We start from the raw sequence: 23,605 nt of genomic DNA on the forward strand, positions 1-23,605 counted from the left end.
GATTACGCTGCTTGCCTTGAGTTGAAGGAAATCTCTGTCCCCTTTGCTGATGAAATCCTACCCCTTAGGAAAGTGGTTCCCAGACTTTGCTGCATGCTGGAATCACCTGGGGATCTTTACAGACTACTAATGCGTGGCTCCACTCCCTAGACCTTGTGATTTAATTGCTATGGGGTGTGACCTGGGCATCAGCATTTTTAGAGCCTTCCCGGAGGATTCTGATGTGTTGCAGAGTTTGGGAGCCACTGGTATCAATTGCAAACACTCTTAAACTTCAGTATCTCGCTGTCTCACTCTTGCCTTCTCCTGTTCATGAACATCAACACTTCTGGATTCACCAACGGTGGGCTCCACACCCTGCCCTGTGTACTCATATATGGAGAGCATGTCTCTAACTTATCTGTGATTACACGGCATCAGAATTATTTGTTTGCGTCTCTGTTTCCCTACTGAACTGGAGTTCACAGAATATGCGTACTGTGTCTTACTCATCTCTGTATCTTTGGCTTCTAAAACAGGGCATGGCTGGGAGAAGATGCTCCATGTAGGCTTGTTGAACTAAAGAGAACTCAGCTCCTTGGTGCAATCTACAGGACAAATATTTTACAGGAGTGAAAAAGCCATACTTGCAACTCTCTAGGGCTACAATTCTCTACCTCTCTAGTAAAAAACAGACAGAGGGAGTCACAGACTACGATTCACTATGCTCCCAAATATGGAAATCTCCACCAAAGCCTTATCTCAGGCCCGCCTCTGGTATTTAGAAGGAAGCACTCATAAGGAACAAGCTGACAGATGACGAAAACAGAGAACCAGCCGCAAGGGAGTGAGACACAAGAAGGATGACGTGTAATGTTCCAAGCACAGGGCTTTGTACATAGGAGATACTCAGTGGATGGAAACTAACATTACTACTTCCAGTCCTTGGTCAGAAAGAACCGCATGGTCCTGTTTCCACGGGTCTACCTTCATGACAGGTGGGATTTATATTTTGGGCTGCCAGATGCCAAGCCCCCCCCCCCACTTTGAAGTTCGGCGCTTGTGGTTATAGATGGGTGAACTCAGTGCAGCCACGATAGAAACTTCCTTGCCCAAGCTATTACCCCATAGTACCTCTCAGGTGTCATCTGTATGTTCGGACATGCAGAAGTATTGTCACCCTGGGAAGTATTCATGTGGATCCAGATTATGGAAAACGATTCTATCTGATTCCTCATCCACAGGTATTATTATCTAAGTGGTTTCCAGTTCAGAGCCAGTCTGTTACAAGTCACCAGAACATTCTCTATTGAATATCCGAGTCGTTACTGAGAACATGTGTACTTCCCATTCACATTTGTTTTGATGATCAGTAGCTCACTCTTTCCACAATTAAGCCACATATGTCAGCACGTTATTCAAAAGGTGACCTTTGACTCAAATGGACTTCCACTCAAAAAGCTGTGAAAGCCTGATTAGCTTTCTGAGATACTTTAAATTTTATTTTCACTATGAATGTCCTTCACTGTGCTTTGGGCACACAAACTTGCATTCGGTAACAACTCTTTAGATTTGGGGAAATACCATGCATCCTTCACTTCACGAGAGTCTACCAAGCAGCCCTTGTTTTCTTGGTTATCATTTAATTCAGCTTGATTTCTTCCTCAAACTCCTCAGAAGACATTTCTTCCTCTTTAAAGGAATTTCCAAATCCCCTGTCTCCTCTTAGGAGATTATTTTTGATGCTATCACTGGCTGATGTTTTTAATATAAGACAATGTCATCTGAATTCCTACTGACCATTTAACCCTATTAGATAATTAGTGTAATACACTGGGTGAATCTATTACAGTTAAATAGCAAGAAAGAACAATTGGTGTTGGTGATCATTTGTGTAGGCTAGCCTAGTCATTTGCTCGTTGCTTATTAACATGAAAGTCTGACATTTGTTAGGGCAATTTGAAAGAAAAGAATCTAGTTGCATTATTTAACCTATTTCATGAATCTTGAATTTCAATATAGAGCAGGTTTAGTTAACAGCATCCTGTCTTGTAATCAACTCATACCGTTTGGATGAAGCCAACACGATTATCCTTAACCACAGAAAGGCAAACATTCAGATTCACAGATTTTTCTGATTGGTGTTCTCTGTCAAAGATACTAGCTGTTGTCTGGTTAGAAGACGACCATATTTAGATTTGCTCAGTTGCTGTGACTGGAAATATTCTATGGTTATAAATATTGGCAGGATATGTGATAACACTCAGTCTAGACAAAATGAAGAACACTGGGATTCGCAGGGTGCTAAAAAAATATTTTTTCAGTCATGTTTGTGCGATAAAGATAAAGAGCCACTCGATTTGTTGAGTCTCATTCAGCCTTGAAATGGATGAACTTTTTAAAAGGCCTGTGGTAATACTGATTGGCTAACTCAGGGAACACTTTCAACCCTCTTCTCTCTGCTACCTCACGCGGTAGAGGCTGGGAAGCAACATACTGACTTTCCCAGCATCCCTTGCACCTAAGATTGGCTTTATGATCTGGTTCTCACTGATGACATGTAACCTGAAGTCTATGGTGCGGGGCAGTGATTCTGAAGGAATTTTTACTTTTCCTTGCACTTTGTGTCCCAGATGTAGCTGGGATGCCTAGAGTGGTGGGAATTAATTTGCAACCAGAAGTGACGAGCATGAGGACCAAAAAACAGGGTTTTGGACAGAATTGTCGAGCTGCTGCTTCTCTCTTATGTTTCCCTTCCTCCAAACTTTTAATTATATAAGATGACTCAATGACTTTATTCCTTAAGTCATGGCTAGTCAGTTTTGTTGTTGTTACTTGCTGCCAGGAGCAGCTTGTTCGGATAGGTCTCCACCAGTTTGAGGAGATGAGTCTACAATTATGTGAAACAGAAACAGAGTCCAAATTTATTTCCTTGAGAGTAATCTAAACCAGCACTTTCCAGCAGAACTTTGTATGATGAGGGAAAAAGAGGCCATGTAGAATGCGTGGCCACTGAGTACTCAAAATGTGGCTAGTGCAACTGAGGAACTGGATTTTTAATTTTCTGTAGTTTTCATGAATTTAAACTGAACCTGAAATAACTACATGTGACTAATGGCTATCATGTCAAACAGTACAGATCTAAAGAACTGCTAGCCTATAAAAAAATATGCAGATTACTATAGCTCTCTCTCGAAAATTCAGCCTCTAACTTTACGTATGTTATTGTACCAGCCCAAGAATACCTCATTATGGAAAAATGATGACTCAGTGGGGCTTTACATAGTGCCACGTTTGAAGGTTGCTGAACAATATTTAACTTGTGCGTTAGCTAACTACACAGAACTGACACTAATTTAAGCATTTTACTGACAACTGTACAACTGACATTTTACTCTCAGTTATCGCTGACAACTAAGTGTACTAAAGGATGTCTTTCTGGAATAATACTCTCATTCAGACTCCACTCATCCAGCTATTTGTTAAGACTTTTGTATTCCCAATTACAACAGAAAAGAATAATAATGGTGTGCCAGTCTCATTAAGCTGTGAGGGTATGATAACTCTCTGAGATCAACTGTAAATTATAGTTGGGAGAAGGCAGCTGGGTAAGCTGGAAAGGCAGCCGCAAAACATACCAACATGGCTCTAGGAGTGGTGAGATACTGAGAGTTGGCAGCTAAAGGTACTCCTGGGAAAGGGCAGGAGCCGTGCATACTGATTATACCAGCCACCAGAAAGCCGGAGGGCCGTCATGCCCTAGAGGATGGTATTCAGTACTGTCTACTACACCCAAATGTGATTTGAAAAAATGATTCTCTCATGCCTTGATGTTTTGTGTAAAACTAAATAATCAGCATGCTTACATTTCACAGCTATTTTTTAGAGCCCAAAGAACAACTAATTTTGCAAGTGTCCACGGTGACCCAGAGCTGTTAAAGTTATCACGTCTTCTATCTCCTGACAAGGACCACCGTAGCAGACAGCTACTCTATTACCAGCTACTTCCTGACTGCTGGAAACAGGTAAGCCAAATCCCTTCGTGTTAGAAACCTGAGTTCCTTCAACGTGGGCTCATGTAAAATTTTAGGACAGAGCTGACAAAGCAAAGGTATCTCCGAGAAAGGACTGCCTATAATCAGGGTTCCAACAGAAACGATGAAGAAAATGAGGTGAATTTGGCAAGCCGTATATACTTAATCTGTTTAGTTCTATATGTGTAAAACATATCCAATTTAAAAAATATTCCATATAAGAAAGCTACCACTCCACACTTCTAACCAATGATAGTGCTCCCTGAGACAGTTACAGAAACTGGATCAATTCAACGTTGATTTTTTCCGCAGAGAGAAATTATTTACACTCAGTATCATTTTCGTTTCATATTGACAAGGACTCACTTATCAGTTGGCATTGCGCTCCTTTGCAAATACCTACGTTTTCTTCATAGGTTCTGCTTTGAGCCACTTATTTTATGGTGGCTTCCAATGCCTAAGAAGATAAGGGTTATCACGCGTGAGAAGTTAAGACCCAGTCCTGGTAGAGGGCATAAGACATGACCTTTAGGAACACACCGTGTCTGAAATAAGGTCGCATGTAGAAAGCATCTCAGTGAAAGGCATATTGAGACATGAATTTTTACCTATGGCATGGCTCTGAAATGCAGAATCTGCAACTGTATCTTCTTCATCCTCTTGCAAGTGTTCATTTGCCTCTTTTATCTGCAGTAACAAGGAAACACTGTGAGTTCCTATGTGTTATATTAAATCGATTGTGATATCCTCAGAATATTGGTACATTCTATAACAAACATGTGGGTGTGCCTGTGTGAGTGTGTGTGTATATATACATATATATACACATATTTTCTTCACTCCATTTTCCCCTACTCTATCACTTGGCTTTATTACAAGTTTTAATTATAAGAGCATATTTTCAGAAATATAACCCCAGCTCTGAAAGCAAGTTATAGGGTACCTGATTCTACATAAGATTTTCGAGATAACAGCGATAGTTCTTTTTAATACTTAATAAAGTCAGTAACACAGAGCTGCTGGGAAAAATTAAAGTCTAAGGAAACATAATTCTTCCAGGGACAGTGACTCCACCACAAGTTATTTTAATGAGAATAAAGAAATACACTTAGATCTGTTGACCTTCTCCTAGAGTATAACTCTCTAAGAAAATGTTATTTTGTTGTTGTTCTTTCCAGAATGAAATGTGAGGTGATTATGATGCGTGCTCAGTGAACTAGAAGGCTGATGCATTTACCTAGATTTTTTCAGGTCAGAAACATCCGCCTTACATTTCAGCTGGGATATCCAGAAGCTGAACGCTGGAGTACCAAATGGAACTCCAGCAGGAATCTAATACAGTCACAGTATTTTACGAATGAGAATTCTGAGATCCAGCAAGTTTCCTTGAACATATGTAAATGTCAACACTAAACCCAGGCCCCCTACTTCCCAATCTAGTAGCGGTAGTAATAACAATATCAATAATAATAAAAACAGCGAACATTTAACTACTATGCAGCAGGAGCTGTTTTAAGCCCCTCACACCTGTGCTCTCCTAACCTTGCAACGCCAGGAGGTAAGTGCTATCGTTAGCTCTGTTTTGGACATAAGGGGCCTTGAAGAAACAGACAAGATAAGCGATTGTCCAGGCGGTGGAACCAGGATTCAAACACAGCAAATCTGGTTTCGGTGTTGTGTTCATTTGGTGGAACTTTGTTATTCTCAAATTTCCATGGGACTATGCCGGTGTAGACTTGGCCACAAGGTCAAGACAGCTTATGGTCCTTGGCAGAATGACCCTAAGTAGCTCTTTGAAAATACATCCCAGCCGGTCACCTGGGCAGCCAACGATAATAATGAACTGTGCAATGAACGCAGTGGGGGGACATTAGAGGTTGTCAGTGGATCTGCTCGGGGGCTCGAGTGGAATGCCAAGAAACCATTATTTTATACTTACAATATAGAAAGTCATATGCTGGTCAACTGATCCTGAGCTAGACTTAGCTTTCTACTTTTTAACCTCTTATTTTTCATGACTAATGGAATCAGACCAATTATTTACATTTCATGACCATGGTTCCAATATCAGAACGTAATTGGCGCCTAATCCGTATGTACTGAGAGCCAGGAGATGGAACACTCAGGAGTATGTCAATGACTGTCTGAACCCTGAAAGCAGAGGGTGTTAAGGGCTGAATATCCAGAGGCCACGCGTCATCACTTCCTTTCCCCATCAGCTGTCTGCTGCGAGCACTGCCTTGTTTGTTAGTACCCCCAGCAACATCAACCAGCCCTATTTCTCGTGTTTATGGATGGCAGAGAGGAGAAGCTCTGTGCGCATCATCAAGACTAACGAGTTACTTATTCGCCTTCCAAAGTTCACCTAGCTCGGTGACCTCTTTGTGACAAAGCTACCAAGAAACCCAAAAGGAAGGAGACCCAAACACCTTAATTTCCATTAAGAGTCCAACAGGAACTTTCTATCCTCATTTACAGAAGCATCGAGAAAATCTGTATTTTCAGCCCGTTCCAATACCTAAGACAGGATGCTCCATATTTTCGCACACCTGTTAGGTAAGACAGTATTTCCTTTGGGTTTTTCTAAATCAACCAATTTTAAACTTGAAGGGGTGCCATGCTAACCTGCTAGAAAGTGGGTGAATCATCACCTCCATCAGCCTATGAAATTCTGAACAGAAGAATGTAACGATTACAATACGGTTCTCATCTTGGAGATAAAGGAGAAGAGGCTTAGAGAGGGTTAGTGATCTGTTCAAGGTTATAAAAGGATGTCAGTTTTGGAGTGACCCCTATTCATTGCTGTAATTTAATTTTTCAGCGTGCTATCTTGTCACAGTCATCCCTTCCAGACCTTCCCAAGAACTACTGTCTCTTTCTTAGTGTCTGACAATTAGGTAGGCAGTATTCCAAATACACATAAACTATATTTTTATTTAAGAGTAGCAAAAGAGTCTTCTGTTTGTGCGTGTTAGTGCCCTGCTTCTCTTTCCTACTTGTTCCGACGCCTTCGGTGGAACTTAATCACCACCTCTGTCCGAGTATCATATTTAAGAAGGAAAATAAAAACCATCTTGAGGTCCTACCTATCAGCTCCTTGTCAGAACTTTTCTAGGGCTTTAAGTGCTTAACAGCAAATGCTAAACGCGGCCTCTTGGGTATTTATCAGAGGAACTGGGCTTGTAGACAGGAGTTTTTTCAGCTCTCCTGGGATAATGACCCCTGAGCAGCGAATGACACAGGAGGGGAAGTTTTGAATTGGAAGGGGAAAAGATGAAGAATCCACAAAGGAAAGGAAAATGGGGGAGTGCCTTAGAATGGCATACTTGTCAGCTCTAATTATCCATACAAATAGATTTCAATGCAAAGTGGTGAGTAATTTAAAAAATCCATTTCCATATGGAAACGAGGGGCATGATTTATTTTGACAGCAGATTCCCCTTGCCAATTGTATTTCTCATAGGCTGAAATTAAAATTAATTTTCACTCTTGACCACACAGTGGCTGTGTGTTGGAGAAAGGTTGTGGAACTTTCCTGGGGGCAAGGGCCCGCGAGCTCAAGACGAAGAATTCGCCGAAGCGAATTCTTCACGTGGGAAAGCACTTCACAGATGGGAATGCAGGAGGAGGGCAAAACAGGCATGCTTCTTATGAGCATCCAAACAGGATTTAGAACAGAACTGTTCAATTAAAGATGTTGAAATTATAAAATTTTGCAGAACTTAATAAGACGATAACAATTTGTGTAATTACTGTACCATTTTATGCTACTTCACCACCACGGCACAACTTTAATGGGATTGTATTTGATACTTTTTTATTAGCGTATGTGATTTTTTCAGACTCTGTGACACTGGGTGAAGAGGACACTCATAATTTAAGTTAAAATACCCATATTAAAATGGCCATCTCTTTCCAGCTATATGATCTCATTAATTTCATTAACGATTTTTATTTTGTCCAGTGACAGCTCAATAAGGAGCTGGGAGCTGTTCCTTTGAGACTTCTCATTTCAGAAAATGACCTAAATCCACAGGAAGGAAGGACTTACAACATGTAGGAAGGAGTGTGCATTTCTTTCTGACTTATTTACTTAATACTGATGCAATCTTTTCTGGGGATGCCTTTTTCCCCTCTTATAATGATTTTGCAGAATTTAAGTAAAAGTGCAAAGTAACATGGCCCTTGTCTAAATTACACAAAAGTCAGAGCTAAGTGGTCTGTAAATGACAGCATAAATGGGGACATGAGCCTCTAATTAAGGCTCTGAAAAGAGAAAAATATTTAATTCAGTAAAGCATTAATGAGACTTTTATACATACGGTAGAATGCATCTAGCAATCTTGAAAATGGATATGCAGTCACCAGTGAACTAAGTGGAGGTGTGCTACGTACATGGACTTGATATATGTATGGAAATAATTTTTCTATTATATTACCACAGATTAAAATAATTTAAATGCCTTAGGACCCTCATAACTACATATAGCCTTAGTTTGTTAAGGGCAAAGGATGATGGTATATTATGGTGTAAGATTTTTTGGGTATTTCTGGCTGCACCTTGCGACACACGGGATCTTAGTTCCCCGGCGAGGGATCGAACCCGCGCCCCCTGAGATGGAAGTGCGGAGTCTTAACCACTGGACCTCCAGGGAAGTCCCTGGTATAAGATTTTTGAAGAGTGGTTTTATTCAGGAAAAAAATGTGATATGTAATGCATTATGCGCAGCTATTGTTTTCACCCAAAATAACTACTATGAGAAGAATTCTCTGCGACACACTTTAAAAGAAGCAGAGAGCAAATTTACCCTTGAGCCGCAGGAGGGGAAAATTCCCTTCAACTCTTGATTTTAAAAGGTTCGTGGGTACTCACATCAATGTGCTATGGTATAAGAGTGTATCTCATTTTGCATCTAATTTCCTTTCTATATAGGCTGATAACACACAATGAATAGGTTTTCACTGCTGTTCTTTTACTAGTCCCCAAGGGGACTATGGCCAATGTCCTTTCTAAAATTAGTAATTTTAGTCCGATCCCCATTGCCGATTATCGAGGTGAAAAAAAATTGCATTTTACCTTTGAAAAAAATGACTAGCTGTTCAACTATCTAGGTTAATAATAGTCCTCTATATGGAAAGCTTCCCAGCCTGACTAATTTTCCTCTTGCAGCTAACTAGAAAATTAGCTTATCCCTATGGATGATGTATATTTGGTGGTTAGGGAATCCTTGTACTTCACAGAGAACAATAAGAGTGTTTCTTGCAGATATTCTGGAAGGACCAAAGGAAACATTATTACACTGTAAAAGACTTCAAATGAGAGAAGAAAAGGCAAATTACTTTAGCATTAGGAAGTAATAAGAAAGTAAAAATGAAATTGCAAAAGCTAAACAGGTTTTTTTTCTTTTTGGTATCTCTGTACAGTGAAGATATACCCCAAGCTGTCAGCACCATATTTAAATGGGGCATAGTTAAATTGAGTGCCTCTGATAAGGGGCTCTGCCGGCCTATCAAAGTTTCAGATCAGTTGGATTGAATTTCTGGCATACTGCACATTTCCACATGTTTATTCTCTCTCTTTCCTTTCAGTGACACTACAGAGGCAGCCTTAGACACACTTATAATTTGTGATTTTATAATGCAAGGGACATCTATGCTTTCAAGAAGGCATGATACCATGGAAGCCAAGAGCAAGAAGTGGGGAAAAGGAAAAAAAAAAAAGCTTTTGCAAAGAACATAGTCTGCATATGATTTCAGAGGGTTTGGAAAAGAAAAAAAAAAAAGAACTTGAAGCTCTTTAGAGTCAAGAGCTGTTTGAAAAAAAAGCATTTAAATGTACATTTGTCTCAAATTAAAGTGAAACTCTAAGGAACCCTAAACATCAATAATAATTAAAAACTAATAATGCCAATCATGATTACTTCTAAAATCTCCTCTACTCTTGAACCACTCCAGAAAAAAATGAGTAATTGCTTCACGTTTCACCTTTTCCCTAGGAAAATGGTAGCGCATAGTAGATCTTATAATCACTTGTATTAGAGCCCCAAAATATATGGATACAGGAATTCTGAAAAGATACTGTTTTTTGCTCAAGTGCTTTAAAATTTACATAAAGGAAGAAGGAATATCACCAGTGATGCAAGAACAGAAAGAACATAAGGAGAGGAAGTTCAATTTAAGGTAATTTTAAAACAAAAATATTATTTGAAACTGGCATATCCTTGGGAAATATAAAAATGCCTTTTATTCATTTTTTTAAAGGATATTACCCCCTGAGTTCTGGACCTCATAATTAAAACACTAAATGATAGGGAGTCAAGTTCCAAAAAGGATAACTTTCTTTTTTTTTTCCTCTTACATGTATTTTATTTTTTATTTATTTTTTAACATCTTTATTGGTGTATAATTGCTTTACAATGGTGTGTTAGTTTCCACTTTATAACAAAGTGAATCAGTTATACGTATGCATATGTTCCCATATCTCCTCCCTCTTGCGTCTCCCTCCCTCCCACCCTCCCTATCCCACCCCTCTAGGAGGTCACAAAGCACCGAGCTGATCTCCCTGTGCTACGTGGCTGCTTCCCACTAGCTACCTATTTTACATTTGGTAGTGTATATATGTTCATGCCACTCTCTCCCTTCATCCCAGCGTACCCTTCCCCCTCCCTGTGTCCTCAAGTCCATTCTCTATGTCTGCGTCTTTATTCCTGTCCTGCCCCTAGGTTCTTCAGAACCATTTTATTCTTTTAAGATTCCATATATATGTGTTAGCATGTGGTATTTGTTTTTCTCTTTCTGACTTCCTTTACTCTGTAGGACAGTCTCTAGGTCCATCCACCTCAGTACAAATAACTCAGTTTCGTTTCTTTTTATGGCCGAGTAATATTCCATTGTATATATGTGCCACATCTTCTTTATCCATTTATCTGTCGATGGACACTTAGGTTGCTTCCATCTTACGTGTATTTTAAATGATGAAAAGCTGTCCATGACAGTTACAGAAAATGGATGGAGTTACCTTTTTTGGAAGTTCCATTTATGTGTATCTGTGTGTAAATCTGTGTGTGTACACACACACACTTTTTAACAAGAGTTAAATTAAACTCCCCACGAAAACTCATATATGGGAAATGTTTAGTGGGCGTCCTCACTTATGGGAAAGCTCAACAAGATTTGGGAAGAGTCATGGGACATTCATATTAAAATAGGAAATACAGGCTATCTTCAAATGGCTCCAATCTATATAAATCCAGGATGGAAGTCATGCAATTCTGAGACATCTAATCAGGATCGTTAGTTTTAAGTTCTTTTCCATGTTCGCGAAGCTCTTTCAAATGCTTTCTGCTTTCAGCTTCTCTTGGGAGACGTAGCTCTCAATCCTTAAGGGTGAGCACAAAGCATGTGTATTTGGAATTTTAACGTGTCCTCTTTATGAGATCCGGATTCTAGCGACTTTGGTTCTAATATTTAAACTCTAAAATTCTATCAGCATTAATCTCAGTTGAATCAAACTATACTCATCTGCCCAAACCATCCTTTTTCCTCTCCCCTAAAGTATTACTAAAATAGAAGCAAACGGCTAGTATACTTTTTTAGATGTTTGAGGATAGAAGATCATCTAGTCCAGTAAAAAGAAAAGTATAAACCAAGGAAAGTACTGCCGTCGCCTTCAAAACTGGTACCCAAAGAGGATCAAAGATCAAAGATAATACCAAAAGCCTCAACATGTGCAAATCTCTATTTCTACCCCGCATTCTCCAAAACAATGTAGAAACTGTACTATTTCACAGGAAAAAGCACCCCCTGATCACTTCCCCGAGACGGTTTCCACATCAGCGATCTTGCACTTCAATTTCCCAAATCCAGCCTGATCCCCTGCAGATGACAATACCTCTGTGAGCTGAAATAACGTGCAAATTCTGCCGTTACTGTTGGAAATCACTCATTCCCGATTCACGGGCGGTGGTGAACGGGTCTGGATTCCTGACGTAACTAAGGAACTTACAGCAACAGCCAAGCTTCTCACCCCAGCTTGCTGGAAACCCAAACAGCAGTCTGTCTTCATCTTTTAGAAGCTGATGGCATTCCCGCCCAAGACCCCCATGCCATTCTGCTGCCCCTGTGCTTTGTGACCATGTCGATGGCCCGGGGTCGGTAGTTTCGGAGCTCATTCCACAGCTGGAATCTCTCTGTCCAGATTCACGATGGAACCAACAGATCAAGCAATCTTTCGTACAACCCAAGGTCCAGCTGTCTACCTTATCACGATCGATCGAGGTGTCCTAGGAATTAGCAGTTCTTGGTTACGCAGCACGTCTATTGCAAACAGAAGAGAAAACCCTTCAGGGCAGCTGGTCAAGCCGAGAAGGAAAGGAACTTCATGGGAGTGATGAAGGCGGTTCTTGACTGGACGGAGCTTTTCTCAAAGCGATGGGTGGATCTTGAAGGCCTAAGATGTTTTCTGGTTCATTTGTCCCGAAGCAATTCCTCCTCCTGTTGTACTGGAAATAGCTGGCCGCTCCGAGGGTCCAGGGTCACCACCACCACGGACACGATAGGAGACACGATTTTTGCTATCACGTTGCCTTGTGGGTTGCCGAACGAGGGATAGCTGTCTCCGCCGAGCGTGTTTCCGTGGCCGTCACGATGGGGGTGGCAGCTGCCGCTGCCTCCTGCGGGCGGCCTGGGCCCGGGCGGGTAGCGGTCATTCTCGAGGTCCCTGTCGCTCAGGAAACCTGGGCAGCCTACAGAAGCCCCGACGTGCAGCCTGCACGGCGGACCACGCTAGCTCCGGGGCTAGCGCCCAGTCCCAGGACAGCCTTGATGTCCCGGCCGGGAGCATGGGGCACAGCTCCAGGCTCTGTCCCCTCTCCCTTGCCCTGCAGCATCCAGGCCTGGCTCCAAGGATAAGTTTCTTAAGTCTTAACACCGTCTGTCTTAGGTAGGATAAGTCGGTGTTTACAGCTTTAGGAAAAATGCTTAAATCAAATCATCAAAATAGCCAATGTTCTCCTAAATTGCTCTGCACTTTTATTTTTTTACAATCATTTTCGTTCCTTTTTGCGTTGCTGGAAATGATGGAAAGCATCATCAGGACCAATTCCCAGCACAAGGGTGTAATTGGAAGATGACACCCGCAGCATCATTTGCCTGCACTGTGATTACACCATCCTTCTGAAAAGGGAACTACAAAGGCAGCGAGAGTGGAGGGAGCGAGGCCCATTCCAATCTAACTGCCGTCACTCCGCTACAGCGTCGCCAAGGTTTCCCTCTTTTTTCTCTTTGGCTTTAACTTTCCCTTTCCCCCTTAATCTCTTGCCTATGTATTTTCATCAGCAAAGGGCAGACAGAACCCAACCAGCCCATCTCAGAACCTGACACTTCATAACCAGGATGGTAAAAGACTTACCAGGGAGCCTTTCGGTATTTCCATATCTGCTTTGGTTTTGATGTTCTTCTTGTGGGTTCCTTGAGTGCCGATAGAGCTGCCGGTGACACAAGAGCCCTGGGAGCTGCCCTTTAACACGCTCCTGCAGGAAACATTATTTGATCCACTTTCAGTCTGTTGAGCTGCTTTCTTATCAACTCTGCAGGTAGAAAGTGATTCCTCTGATCAATTACATTGCTCTCCTGCAATCGCTCTACTTTTCCCAATCCTTTAATGTTTAAAGTAACCTCCATGTGTCTCTTTGTCTTTAAACCCTTGGGTGATAAGTGTGTCTCACTGGCCTTGGTCAAATCTTCATCTGCTATTCCGGTAGTGTGTCAATTTAGAGTTGATAATGCAATGATTTATTTTTATTTTTATGACTGCTTGTGAGATGGCGGGTGTGTGTGTGAGGGAATAGAGTAAAAACCACCGGGGAATGATTGCTAAATATATTTCTGGCTTAAGATCAGCAGAATCTGTAATTACCTCCGGAAAGTTTCTAAGTTTGCTCGGTACGATCAGTGGGGTCAGCATCCCTTAAAAACATATGTGTAGTTTTCTTCCATTTCATGCCATGTGGGTATATTCATGATTTCTACTGTACGCTGGATTTCCATCAACCTTGATAAAACTTACCATTCTTTAATTTCGAAGACCACTGGTTTGGTTACCAAAGTAACGTGGACTAAATTACCATTTTATTGCTAACTTTTATTTCATTGTTTAAATTCTGGCTAATGTGCAAAAAGATTGCTACGATGAATTTCTGCTTGTATGAGAAACATGCTTGACTGGTATTCAGTATGCAGGAAACAAACAACTCTCCCTGTTGGGGGGTGAGGAGTGGGTAGGGTTCTGCACTGCCCTCTACACTGCCACCCTCTTTGCCAACACGCTACCTGTTTAGGAGTTCCGTCATAAAGGTATCTTTCGTTGCACACGGAACAGGGCTGGGTCTATTTCTCGATACAAACTTCACTTGGTCATAAATGTCTGGCGGTGTTTTCAGGTTATTTCTGTTCTGTAAACCACTGTCTGGACCATCTGCCAGCTCGATGTCCCTGTTAAGTTCATTTTCCATCTCGCATTGTAGCTCAGGCTTCTTTTTCTCTTTCTTTCTCTCTGATTTTAGCTGTTTGTTTCCAAACCCCAAAGCTTTTGCATCTTTCTTTTCTGCTTTGGTTTTGGAGACATCCATCTTCCTGCTACTGAGAGCCGGCAGTCTGCTCCTCCGAAAACCGAACCAGCTGGCAAAAGAAGGCCCGGGCTTCGGCTTCGCATCCACAGAGGTGGACTTTGTTTGCACTTGGCCCTTTTCCACATTTTCCTGAATGCACAACATGACCTTTTCTTCGATTGTGGGTGAGAGGGGGGCTTCTGGGCTCACAACACCGGTCCTGGTTGTAGACGTGTCTGGATACCTTCCAGAAGTTTCTAGCTTGGAGGTCCTGCTGGTTTCAAAACTGCTGGGATGCCGTGTCCTCCCCGGACTCTGAGGGGCTCCCAGGCCGTCTTTTGGGGTGGACGGGCACCTGCCGTGGTCGCTGCCTGCTTCCTCTGGTGCAGTCACCCTGACGCCTTCTCCCTGGGCGTAGGCCGGCTGCTCTTCTGTTCCAGGTGGGGCGAGGGGCCCTTCGGATTTTGGAAGGATCCTCAAAGGCAACTTGCTTGGACTCCCGTGCTGGCTGCTGGAGCTGCCTGTACTCCCCAGGGAGCCCTGCCTGGAGGAAGGATGCCCCAGGGGCCTCCCAGCACCAGGGAGACCGTCAGACAGGGGGGCAGACGCCGTCTTGCTGGGAGAGCCTTCCGTGGAGGAGCTCTGCCGGGTGAGGGAGTTGCCCCTCTCAGCAGTGTTGGTAATAATCTGAGTCCGGACCTTGCCTGGCCCTTCCACGGAGGCCGTGGGGGGCTTGTCCCCTGAGTGAGCGCTGAAACTCTGGCTGCGGGCTTTGGCTCCGTTCATGCCTAGAGCTGGTTTTAGCAGCGGTTTGTTGGAGGACAGGGATCTCTTCACAGATTTGTTTTCTACCGCATCTTTTCCATCAGCCCCAGGCGTGCTACTTTCCAGTGACTCTGGCGTTGCTGTTTCCAGGGGAAGCCCTTCGGCCAAACTCTCCTGTGCTCGTAAACCCAGTGGAGACACAGTTCTTTCGCCTCCTGTGGTCTCAAGGCTGTTGGCGTTCCTGGAGGTCCCTGGCTTATCCTTGCTCACAGCCGCGGAACTTTTCGAGGCTTCGTTGAGGCTGTCTTTTTCGTGTTTCCCTGGCACTGTAGAACTCTTCCTGAGCAACTGGGGAGACTTCATGAAGACTTTGAGCCCAACGGGGAGGCGAGTTTTCAGTCCTCTCTCATGAGGGTTTTGACAACCCTGCGGGGTGTTGTGGCTTTTGGAGGGTGCTGATGATGAGGGACTGCTAACCTGAGATGATGGTGACTCATTTACCCCTAAGAAGGAAGGCTTGGGGGGTGTGGAGACACTGTCATTCAACTGTCCTTTTCTTGCTGGAGACACACCTTTGGAAGACGGTATTTCCACTGGCTCATGGGTAGAAGGACAGTTCTTGGGAGTCCGTAACCCTATGTCCGTTTGTGTGGTCCCAAGTGTTTGGTGAGGTGGGGTTTTGGGGACATTTCTCTTTGGAGAGACCTTTGGGGGCCCTGGGGCCATCCCAGCAAACGAGCTGGAGGGGCTGTGAGCAGGGCATCTGGTTTGGATTGCTGTTTCTGTGGAGGGCGGAGGGGGAGTGAAGACCGGCTTTTTGAAGGCCACAGAAGGTTTCTTCCCCTGCACTTCTGTCACGGTCTGATTAAAATAAATAATTGGAGCAGAGGATCCTTTCAGAGGGGGGGATTTCAATACTGTCCTCGCCGCCTCACTGGGGACCCCGCTTTCTGGCTTAGCCCATGAAGGTGGCGACAGATAGTCGTAACTGGGCCCGGCGAGTAGGGAGACCGACCTGCCTGGAGGGGACGGCAGGGAGGGCGATCTCACCCCGGCCTCTGGCCCCGGGCCACAGTGTTTATCCCTCGTGGGGGGCTCGCCATCGTCACTCGGCTCAGCAGGGGGCCTTGGCAGCAGCTGTGACGCTGGAATCTGACTCCTGGAGTACTGGACCCAGTCCCTTCTGCTGAACATTTTGGAGCCGTGAGGGAGCTGGGTGGAGGGTTTTGGAATGTGTGAATCTGGCGGTAAAGCAAAGAGGGGCTCTGGGCCTTCAGACTTTTTGAACCGTGAGAGTTTCCCTGGAGCTGGTGATCTCTCAAGAGTCACTGGGCCAGCTGAGGGGACCGTGAGGGAGGCTTCAGGCTCCATTATCCTTGATTTCTGAGGTGAAGACTTGCCCCTGGTAGGTATTTTTGTCAGACTTTTCTTCTGATCGATGCCCGTGGCCACAGAGGACCTAGAATGACTCTGGCATGACGTAGCGTGTGCTGGTTTGGTCAGTCTTTGTCGCTGAGTGCTTTGCGTCACTGTCCTGGGGTGGAAGGATTCAGTGGGTGCCACGGCAACATCATCTACTTCTTGTCTTGGAATGTTTCTCTCAGTTTCCTCTTCAGATCTCTTCAAGAAAGGATAGTCTCTAGCAGCAGCCCCTGGCTGTAAGCGAGCAATTCCCTGAGGTAAAAGTTCAGTGTGTTCTGTCTGGGGCCCAGCAGGGGCCTGATGGATGGAAATCTCCTTTCTGGTAACAGTGACCAGGCCAGTCTGGTGAGAGCTGAACTCAATGGGCTCGCCATCTTCTGCATCAAATATGACAGTAATACATTCTTCTGAGGAAGTCCGTTTTACGACCCTTTGCTGCTTAATGCAACTAAACGTCTTTGGCCTGCTCTCGAAGTGGACGGGTACTTGTTTTTCTTCCTCCTCGGGAGACCCACGTTGAGATCTTCCAAATCCCACGCGGACGTCCAGGTGCTCCACGGACTTGTCGGCGTCCACAGTCAGAGACGCGTCTGACGGGCTTTCCTCATCACTGCTCTCTATGTACAGCTCATCCAGGGTTCCGGTGTCATCAGTGTCTGAGAGCTGGAGACTGACAGACACGCGGCCCTGGCCGTGCGGGCCCCCCTCTCTCTGTACCTGAGGCCCCTGCGCACTTGGGCACTGCTTCCGCTCCAAGGGACAGTTGCTAGCACAACTGGTCAGCCTCTCAGGCCTTTCCCAGGGGTAGACCGAGGAAGTGATTTCTGAACAGCGTTTGCCATTCAGCTCCCAGCCAAAGAGACTGTCGGAAACACTGTGGGTTAATTTACAACCATGCAGCCTGCAGCCCTGGTGTGGAACTGCTTGGAGCGAGGCCAAGGAGGAAGGGTCCTCTTCGGCATCGTCGTGAGAATCTGTGTCATAAGCAAATGCCTTGTGGGGCTCCTTGCAGGGGCTCCCCGTGTCCGTGGGTTTGCAGGGGGGATATTCCTTGAGGCTGCTACTTTTAATTCCTGGCGAATAGATTCCTTCATTGGAGTTCATGCAATCTTTATAACCCCATTTGGTTATCACTGATGGGGGTTCAAGTAACACTTTTCGCTTCTGGAGCTTTCTGAGTCCTTCCAAAATGTGGCTTTCCTTGATGCGAGTCGGAGGTAGTTCATCTGTGGGACTAGCAAAGCCACTCGGGAGTGAAGAGTCAATACTTAACCTTTTGTCCCAATTTTGTGACGACTGCTAGGAAAGAAAAGGAGACATGAGAAATGATTGAGCTCTGTGGATCACCAATTTATAAAAGGAAAAGGCCATCATTAAACTTAATTCCTTCTAGTGGTTGATGAATATTCACATATAAATGCATTTATTCATTAATTAATTCAAACTAATTCATTAACTACGCAGCGAATCTCTACCTTGCCAGGTCCTGAGCTAAGTAGCATATGATATAGATAAGTAGAGGATGAGGACCCTGCTTTCAAGGAGCATGCAACCCCCAGGAGGAGGTGAGCTCAAGGAACCATAAGTCAAGGGATCATATGAGACATACAGGGGTAGCAGGTACTCCAGAATTTCAGACGAGGGAGACCACATGTCTGTTCGGGAAAGAAACACAAAAAGCATATAAGTTTCCTTTCCTTTCCTTTTCTTTTTTTAAAAAATAAACCTAGCCCTAGAAAGAGAGATAGGTTTGCCTTAGTTTAAAAGTAGGGGAAATGATTTCCAGGTAGAAGAAATGGGAGGGCAAAGACCTGAATTGGAAAAGTATGCTTAAGGAACACTTAGGGAGTAACCAGAAGACACTATGGCTCACTGCTCAGCGTATACGGCAGGTAAAGAGGGTAAATGGAAAAGCGAGCTGGTCCCTTCCATTCTAACGACTGAAAGTTAGAATGCCATGTGGCTTCATGACTTCACTCATTGATAGGCAGTGAACATCTGTGGAATGTTTACACAGATAGAGCAGCTGGGCATTTGCTGTTAGAACTCATAGCAATGGTTCACCTGCTAACTTCAAAAGGTCAATTTCCTGTTCTTCATATTTCTCCAAATACCAGTGTTAGTTCTGGAGAAGTGACCAAGAAATGACGTAGAAAAAAACGTGGCATTCTACTCAGACATTCAGATTTATCAAATTACTGCTAGCAAGAAACAATGGCAGAGGAGGAAACTTACATTGACCAAGCATTTGCTGTGTACCAGCCCCTGACCCAGTGCTTTGATTTAATTTTCAGAACAATACCATGAGGGAGACATTATCAGTTCTAATTTACTAGCCGGGAAAGTGAGATCCAGCAAGATCTGTCCTTTGGAGATCACACAGTTAAGGAACAGCTGGAGCAAAGGTATGAACTCTGGTCTCCTGGGTCCTTCCTATGACCATTTCTGCAGTGGCTGTGTGGAGATCTGAACCCAGGCAATCTGGCTCTAGAGACTGCACCATCGATGTGGATACGATGCTGCTGGAATGAAGCTTAGCCTCTGTTCTACCCTCTATATTAGTGGAAGTCATAATAGACACCATAGGTTATTCCAACACCCCTCTTTTGAATGGAACTTGTGGAGTTTAATCACAAACCGGCACTCGGGGAAACTGGGAGGCTCTGACCTAATGACTATTTTCTTTTAAAAGGCTATATAATTAACGATGAAGAATGTCTATGAATGAATCTGGTGGTTTCAGATGTGCGCTCTGCACCAGTCTTGGCTAAGAGTACAGCTCCTGTTGGCATCTCCACACTAGCTGCCCTGCTGCTCCAGGACTCTGAACACCTGAGCGCTCATAAGCAGAGGTCAACTCCGTGTCAGAAACTTGCCTTGGAATCTCCGCTTTTTAGTAAGCTGTGAGCATCTGCTTACATCTAAAACTTTCTCATAAAAATTTTATGATTGTCAAAAATCATAAAAATCTTGTCATCAACAATACGTCTTGTTTATTTTTTCTTTAGTTGTTATATGTATATTTGGTTTTAAGTCAAATTATATATTCTCTTTGGAAAATTCTCCAGGGTCAGAAGTTGCTGTGCATAGATTCTATTTTGGTGATGCTTCCCCTTCCCCCTCCTCTTCTGCTGTGCCATTAAAAACTCCTTCGGAAATCAGAAGAAATCCCTTCGGTAAGTCTGGGTATTATAGACTGACCAGTGAGCAGACTGCCACAGCTTGGGTTTCTAAGAATTTCCATGATCCTGATGTCACGTTCACAAAAAAAGAAGAGAAGCCAGGCAAAAGCACCCTCTTAGAGCTTGAAAGGGGCAGATTTGTTCACGCCATAGGTGTGCTCTGTGTCTGCTTACCCACTTCTCTTCTGCCTCCCCGCAGCCTGCCCATGCTGTGGTCTGCGTCATCCCAGGGCCCAAGGCTGCAAACCTCCCAGGGCCCTGGCTCCCCACCCTGGGAGATTAGCCACATTCCTCCAACAGTTTTCCAAAGGAGGTCATGGTATTTAATAGCTTGAGAAAGGTTGAGGATAATCTTGAAACTTGAAGAAAAGCATGAAATCTCCTATCGGGGAGATGGTGGGACGAAGCTGGCATTTCATATTGGCGGCTTCATTCTTTGCAGGGAAAAGTCAGAAGAGACTTGCTCTGGGGAGCAGGGCAGCTGGCTGAAAGATGCTGCTGATAAGGTAGGAGCCTCGGTTTAATGCCCACAGTTCTTTCCTATTTCTTGACTAGATAACAGTTTTACACATTCTTTTTTTTTCTTTAAACGACGTTCTTGGTCTTAATGGAAACAAACCCATCCCAACAACTGGGACTCCTCCACGTTTTAGGCTGATTCAAGGAGGTCAGTCTAGCAGAATGGTTAAGGTTCTGGAACCAACTGCCCAGCTCCGCTTACTGGCTATGAGACCTTGGGATGGATATTTAATTTCTCAGCACCTCAGTTTACTTCTCTGTGAAATGGAGGAAATAGGAGAACCTACTTAATAAGCTATCACGAGCATTAAATGAGCTAGTACTTATGAAGAGCTGACAAAGCTGACATGTGGTCATTACTCAATAATACAAGCCAGATTCCTCCATGGAGGGCAGGCCAGTGCATTTCACGTAGGCTTCCCTTCTGTTTCTACACAAAAAAATATTAAAACAAAATACTTATGAACTACTAAAGAACCACTGGTCATATATTTGTTATTACATAGGTTAATATTATATTCACATTCAAATTTATATTGTATGAATTTATTATGTATGTTAATACTAAATGAGTACCTGGTACATGGTAAGAACTTAAGAAGTTCCTTAAATAATATCAACTTAAAATGTCTTCAAGACTTCTTCCCTGGTGGCCCAGTGGTTAAGAATCGCCTGCCAATGCAGGGGACACGGGTTCGAGCCCTGGTCTGGGAAGATCCCACGTGCTGCGGAGCAACTAAGCCCGTGCGCCACGACCACTGAGCCTGCGCTCTAGAGCCCGCGGGCCACAACTACTGAAGCCCATGCGCCTAGAGCCCGTGCTCCGCGATAAGAGAAGCCACCGCAGTGAGAAGCCCGCGCACCGCAACGAAGAGTAGCCCCTGCTCGCCGCAACTTGAGTAAGCCCGTGCGCAGCAGTGAAGACCCAACGCAGCCAAAAATAAACAAACAAACAAACAAATAAAAATAAAATAAAATGTCTTCATGAGACTGGGTCTAGTTTGCTGGATCCCTGAGAATTAGGACTTTTCTCTGGGAGATGTGACAGGCACGCTGGTACTCCACAGCCATTTTGAGATGGGACACTGTTAAATCTCCAGATGATGGCTAACGGAGTGTGTATGAAGTGCCTTAAGAACCTTATTTCTCCTCTTTCAGGGAAGAGATGTCCCTAGGATATCGAGGGTTGTTCTAACTGGAAAAATTTCAAGGAAGAAAGAAAAGAAAAGAAAAGAAAAAAGGCTCAGAGAACGAGAGAAAGAGCTGTGAATGAAAAGAGCAGAGCAGGGGGCTCTGGGAGCCAGCAATATTCAGAGACAAAGAGAGGGAACACCCCCCACCACCACCACCTCCCGAGTCTGCTAAGGGCCAGGTTCCTAGCAGTCATTATTCAGAACTCCGAACAGCTCCTTAGAAGGAGCAATTCTGATAACACCCCAGCCTCCGCACTTTGCACTGTAAGTCTGAGTCCAAGGGAATAAGCTCTAAATTCCAGCTTGCAATCTTGTTCTGAGATCTTGTTCAGAGTATGAAAAACCTCCTCCCTCACCCAAATTTTCTGGCAGTTACGGAAGTTCCCTGGTTTCTTATGCTTCTGAAGTCATAAACTAAATTTATACAGATGACAGAAAACCGATCTCCAAATATCCGAATTCAGGGTTTCCATTCTCCTGTACTCTTTGTTTTTCTTTAACGTTAGGAAACTGCAGAAACAGCGATTCCAGATTCTTGGCTTATACCAGTGTGCAAAGATGTTTATTCAAATCATGAAGGACTCTTCAGCTGGGTGAGCCCACTTTGCAGATGGAGTCATTCCAGCCGTAAGAGTTATTTAAAAATCTGGTAGAGGAACTCCTGGCATCTAAGCAGAGACATGCTCAACTTTCACTGAAGCCACAGCGCTTGTCGTCTACCATGGAATTCTCCCTCTCTACTGTGCCACCCTCCAACTCACAGCCGTAATATTAGTGTTTTATGAGGCTATTGCCTTGATTAAAGGTCAATATAATACATGCTATTTTTTGAGCAGTAAACTCCTACAAAGCTAATGAGACTTCCAAACCTTTCGGCCATTCATTCGGAGAGAATGCACCGCTCTCCCTATTCTCTAGAAGAAAACCTTTTCTTTGAGTTCTCACGGGATGCTCAGTCTGGAGTGACTTGGCACGTGGGCAAGGCCACTCTCGTTTGCAGCGGACGTTAACAAGTCTCTCTGAGCATCACAGGCATGATGTCCATAAAACTACTCGAAAATGTCTTAGTCGGTCTGAAGCGTGGTCAGTTCCATTAGGCCAGGGCTCCAGTTCCAACTCGATATAAATCTGGGAATTCGGTGGGCTCCATCCACCAAAGCACAGAAGGGAAAATGTCCTTCTCTCCCAAACTCCCTCCCGTGATGGCCTCGTCGTCTGAGGTTAAATCATCATGTCACTTCTCACTGGCTGTGTGACTTCTAGCAAGGAACTTAACCGTCTCTGGCCAATTTCCTCTTCTATGTAATGGGGAGAAGCGTAAACAAACAAGAACTCAGCAAATGGTCATTTCCTTCTTCGCCTCCCTCCCACCTTCCACCTTCCTACCGGAAGAGGCTTCTTTTCTGGTTCTGACGCCGCAGTGCCCTGAAAGGAGCCTTACCCTTTTCCTGAGGTTCTTCCCATCGTGCCACGTGTAGGAGGAGCCGCTGGAGTATTCGCTGCAGGCGCTCGAGAGAGACAGCTCGCTGCTGCTACAGCTGCTTCGAGTACAGAGATGACCGTGGATGGCAACCCCCATGCCAGGGCGTTTCAAAGCAGGGGTTCCTGATTTTGTGTTCAGCTGGCATTCCTAAAAAAAGCAGGACAGCTCTGAGCGAGGACTTTGCTAAGGGAGAGAGGAAATCCCAGCTCAACATCTTAATGAGGTAGGAGCGAATACAGCACTGCGGTTAGAAACACAGACTTTGGGGTCGACAGACTAGGGGTTCCGATCTTGGCTATGACTCTAACGTGCCTGGGAAATGATGCAATCTTTTAGAGCTACATTTTCTTTTTTAAAAAGTGAAGAATAATAATACCGCGCACCGTTTAGGGTCACTGCAAGGACCAAGTGAGTTTCTAGA

At 44.1% G+C, this 23,605-nt stretch overlaps 1 protein-coding gene across 1 annotated transcript in view; it reads right to left on the minus strand.

Moving 5' to 3' along the window:
• Positions 1-23,605, minus strand: part of NCKAP5 (NCK associated protein 5) — a 906,625-nt gene that overhangs the window by 80,825 nt on the left and 802,195 nt on the right. Inside the window, exons 11-14 of the mRNA XM_065880133.1 lie at positions 23,143-23,331; positions 14,343-18,106; positions 13,423-13,600; positions 4,622-4,700 (exon numbers count right to left, since the gene is read on the minus strand). Of these exons, the coding sequence (XP_065736205.1) occupies positions 4,622-4,700; positions 13,423-13,600; positions 14,343-18,106; positions 23,143-23,331 (4,210 nt within the window). The remainder of the gene's footprint in view (positions 1-4,621; positions 4,701-13,422; positions 13,601-14,342; positions 18,107-23,142; positions 23,332-23,605) is intronic.

This window comes from Phocoena phocoena, chromosome 7 (assembly GCF_963924675.1).
Source record: "Phocoena phocoena chromosome 7, mPhoPho1.1, whole genome shotgun sequence".
Taxonomy (NCBI): domain Eukaryota; kingdom Metazoa; phylum Chordata; class Mammalia; order Artiodactyla; family Phocoenidae; genus Phocoena; species Phocoena phocoena.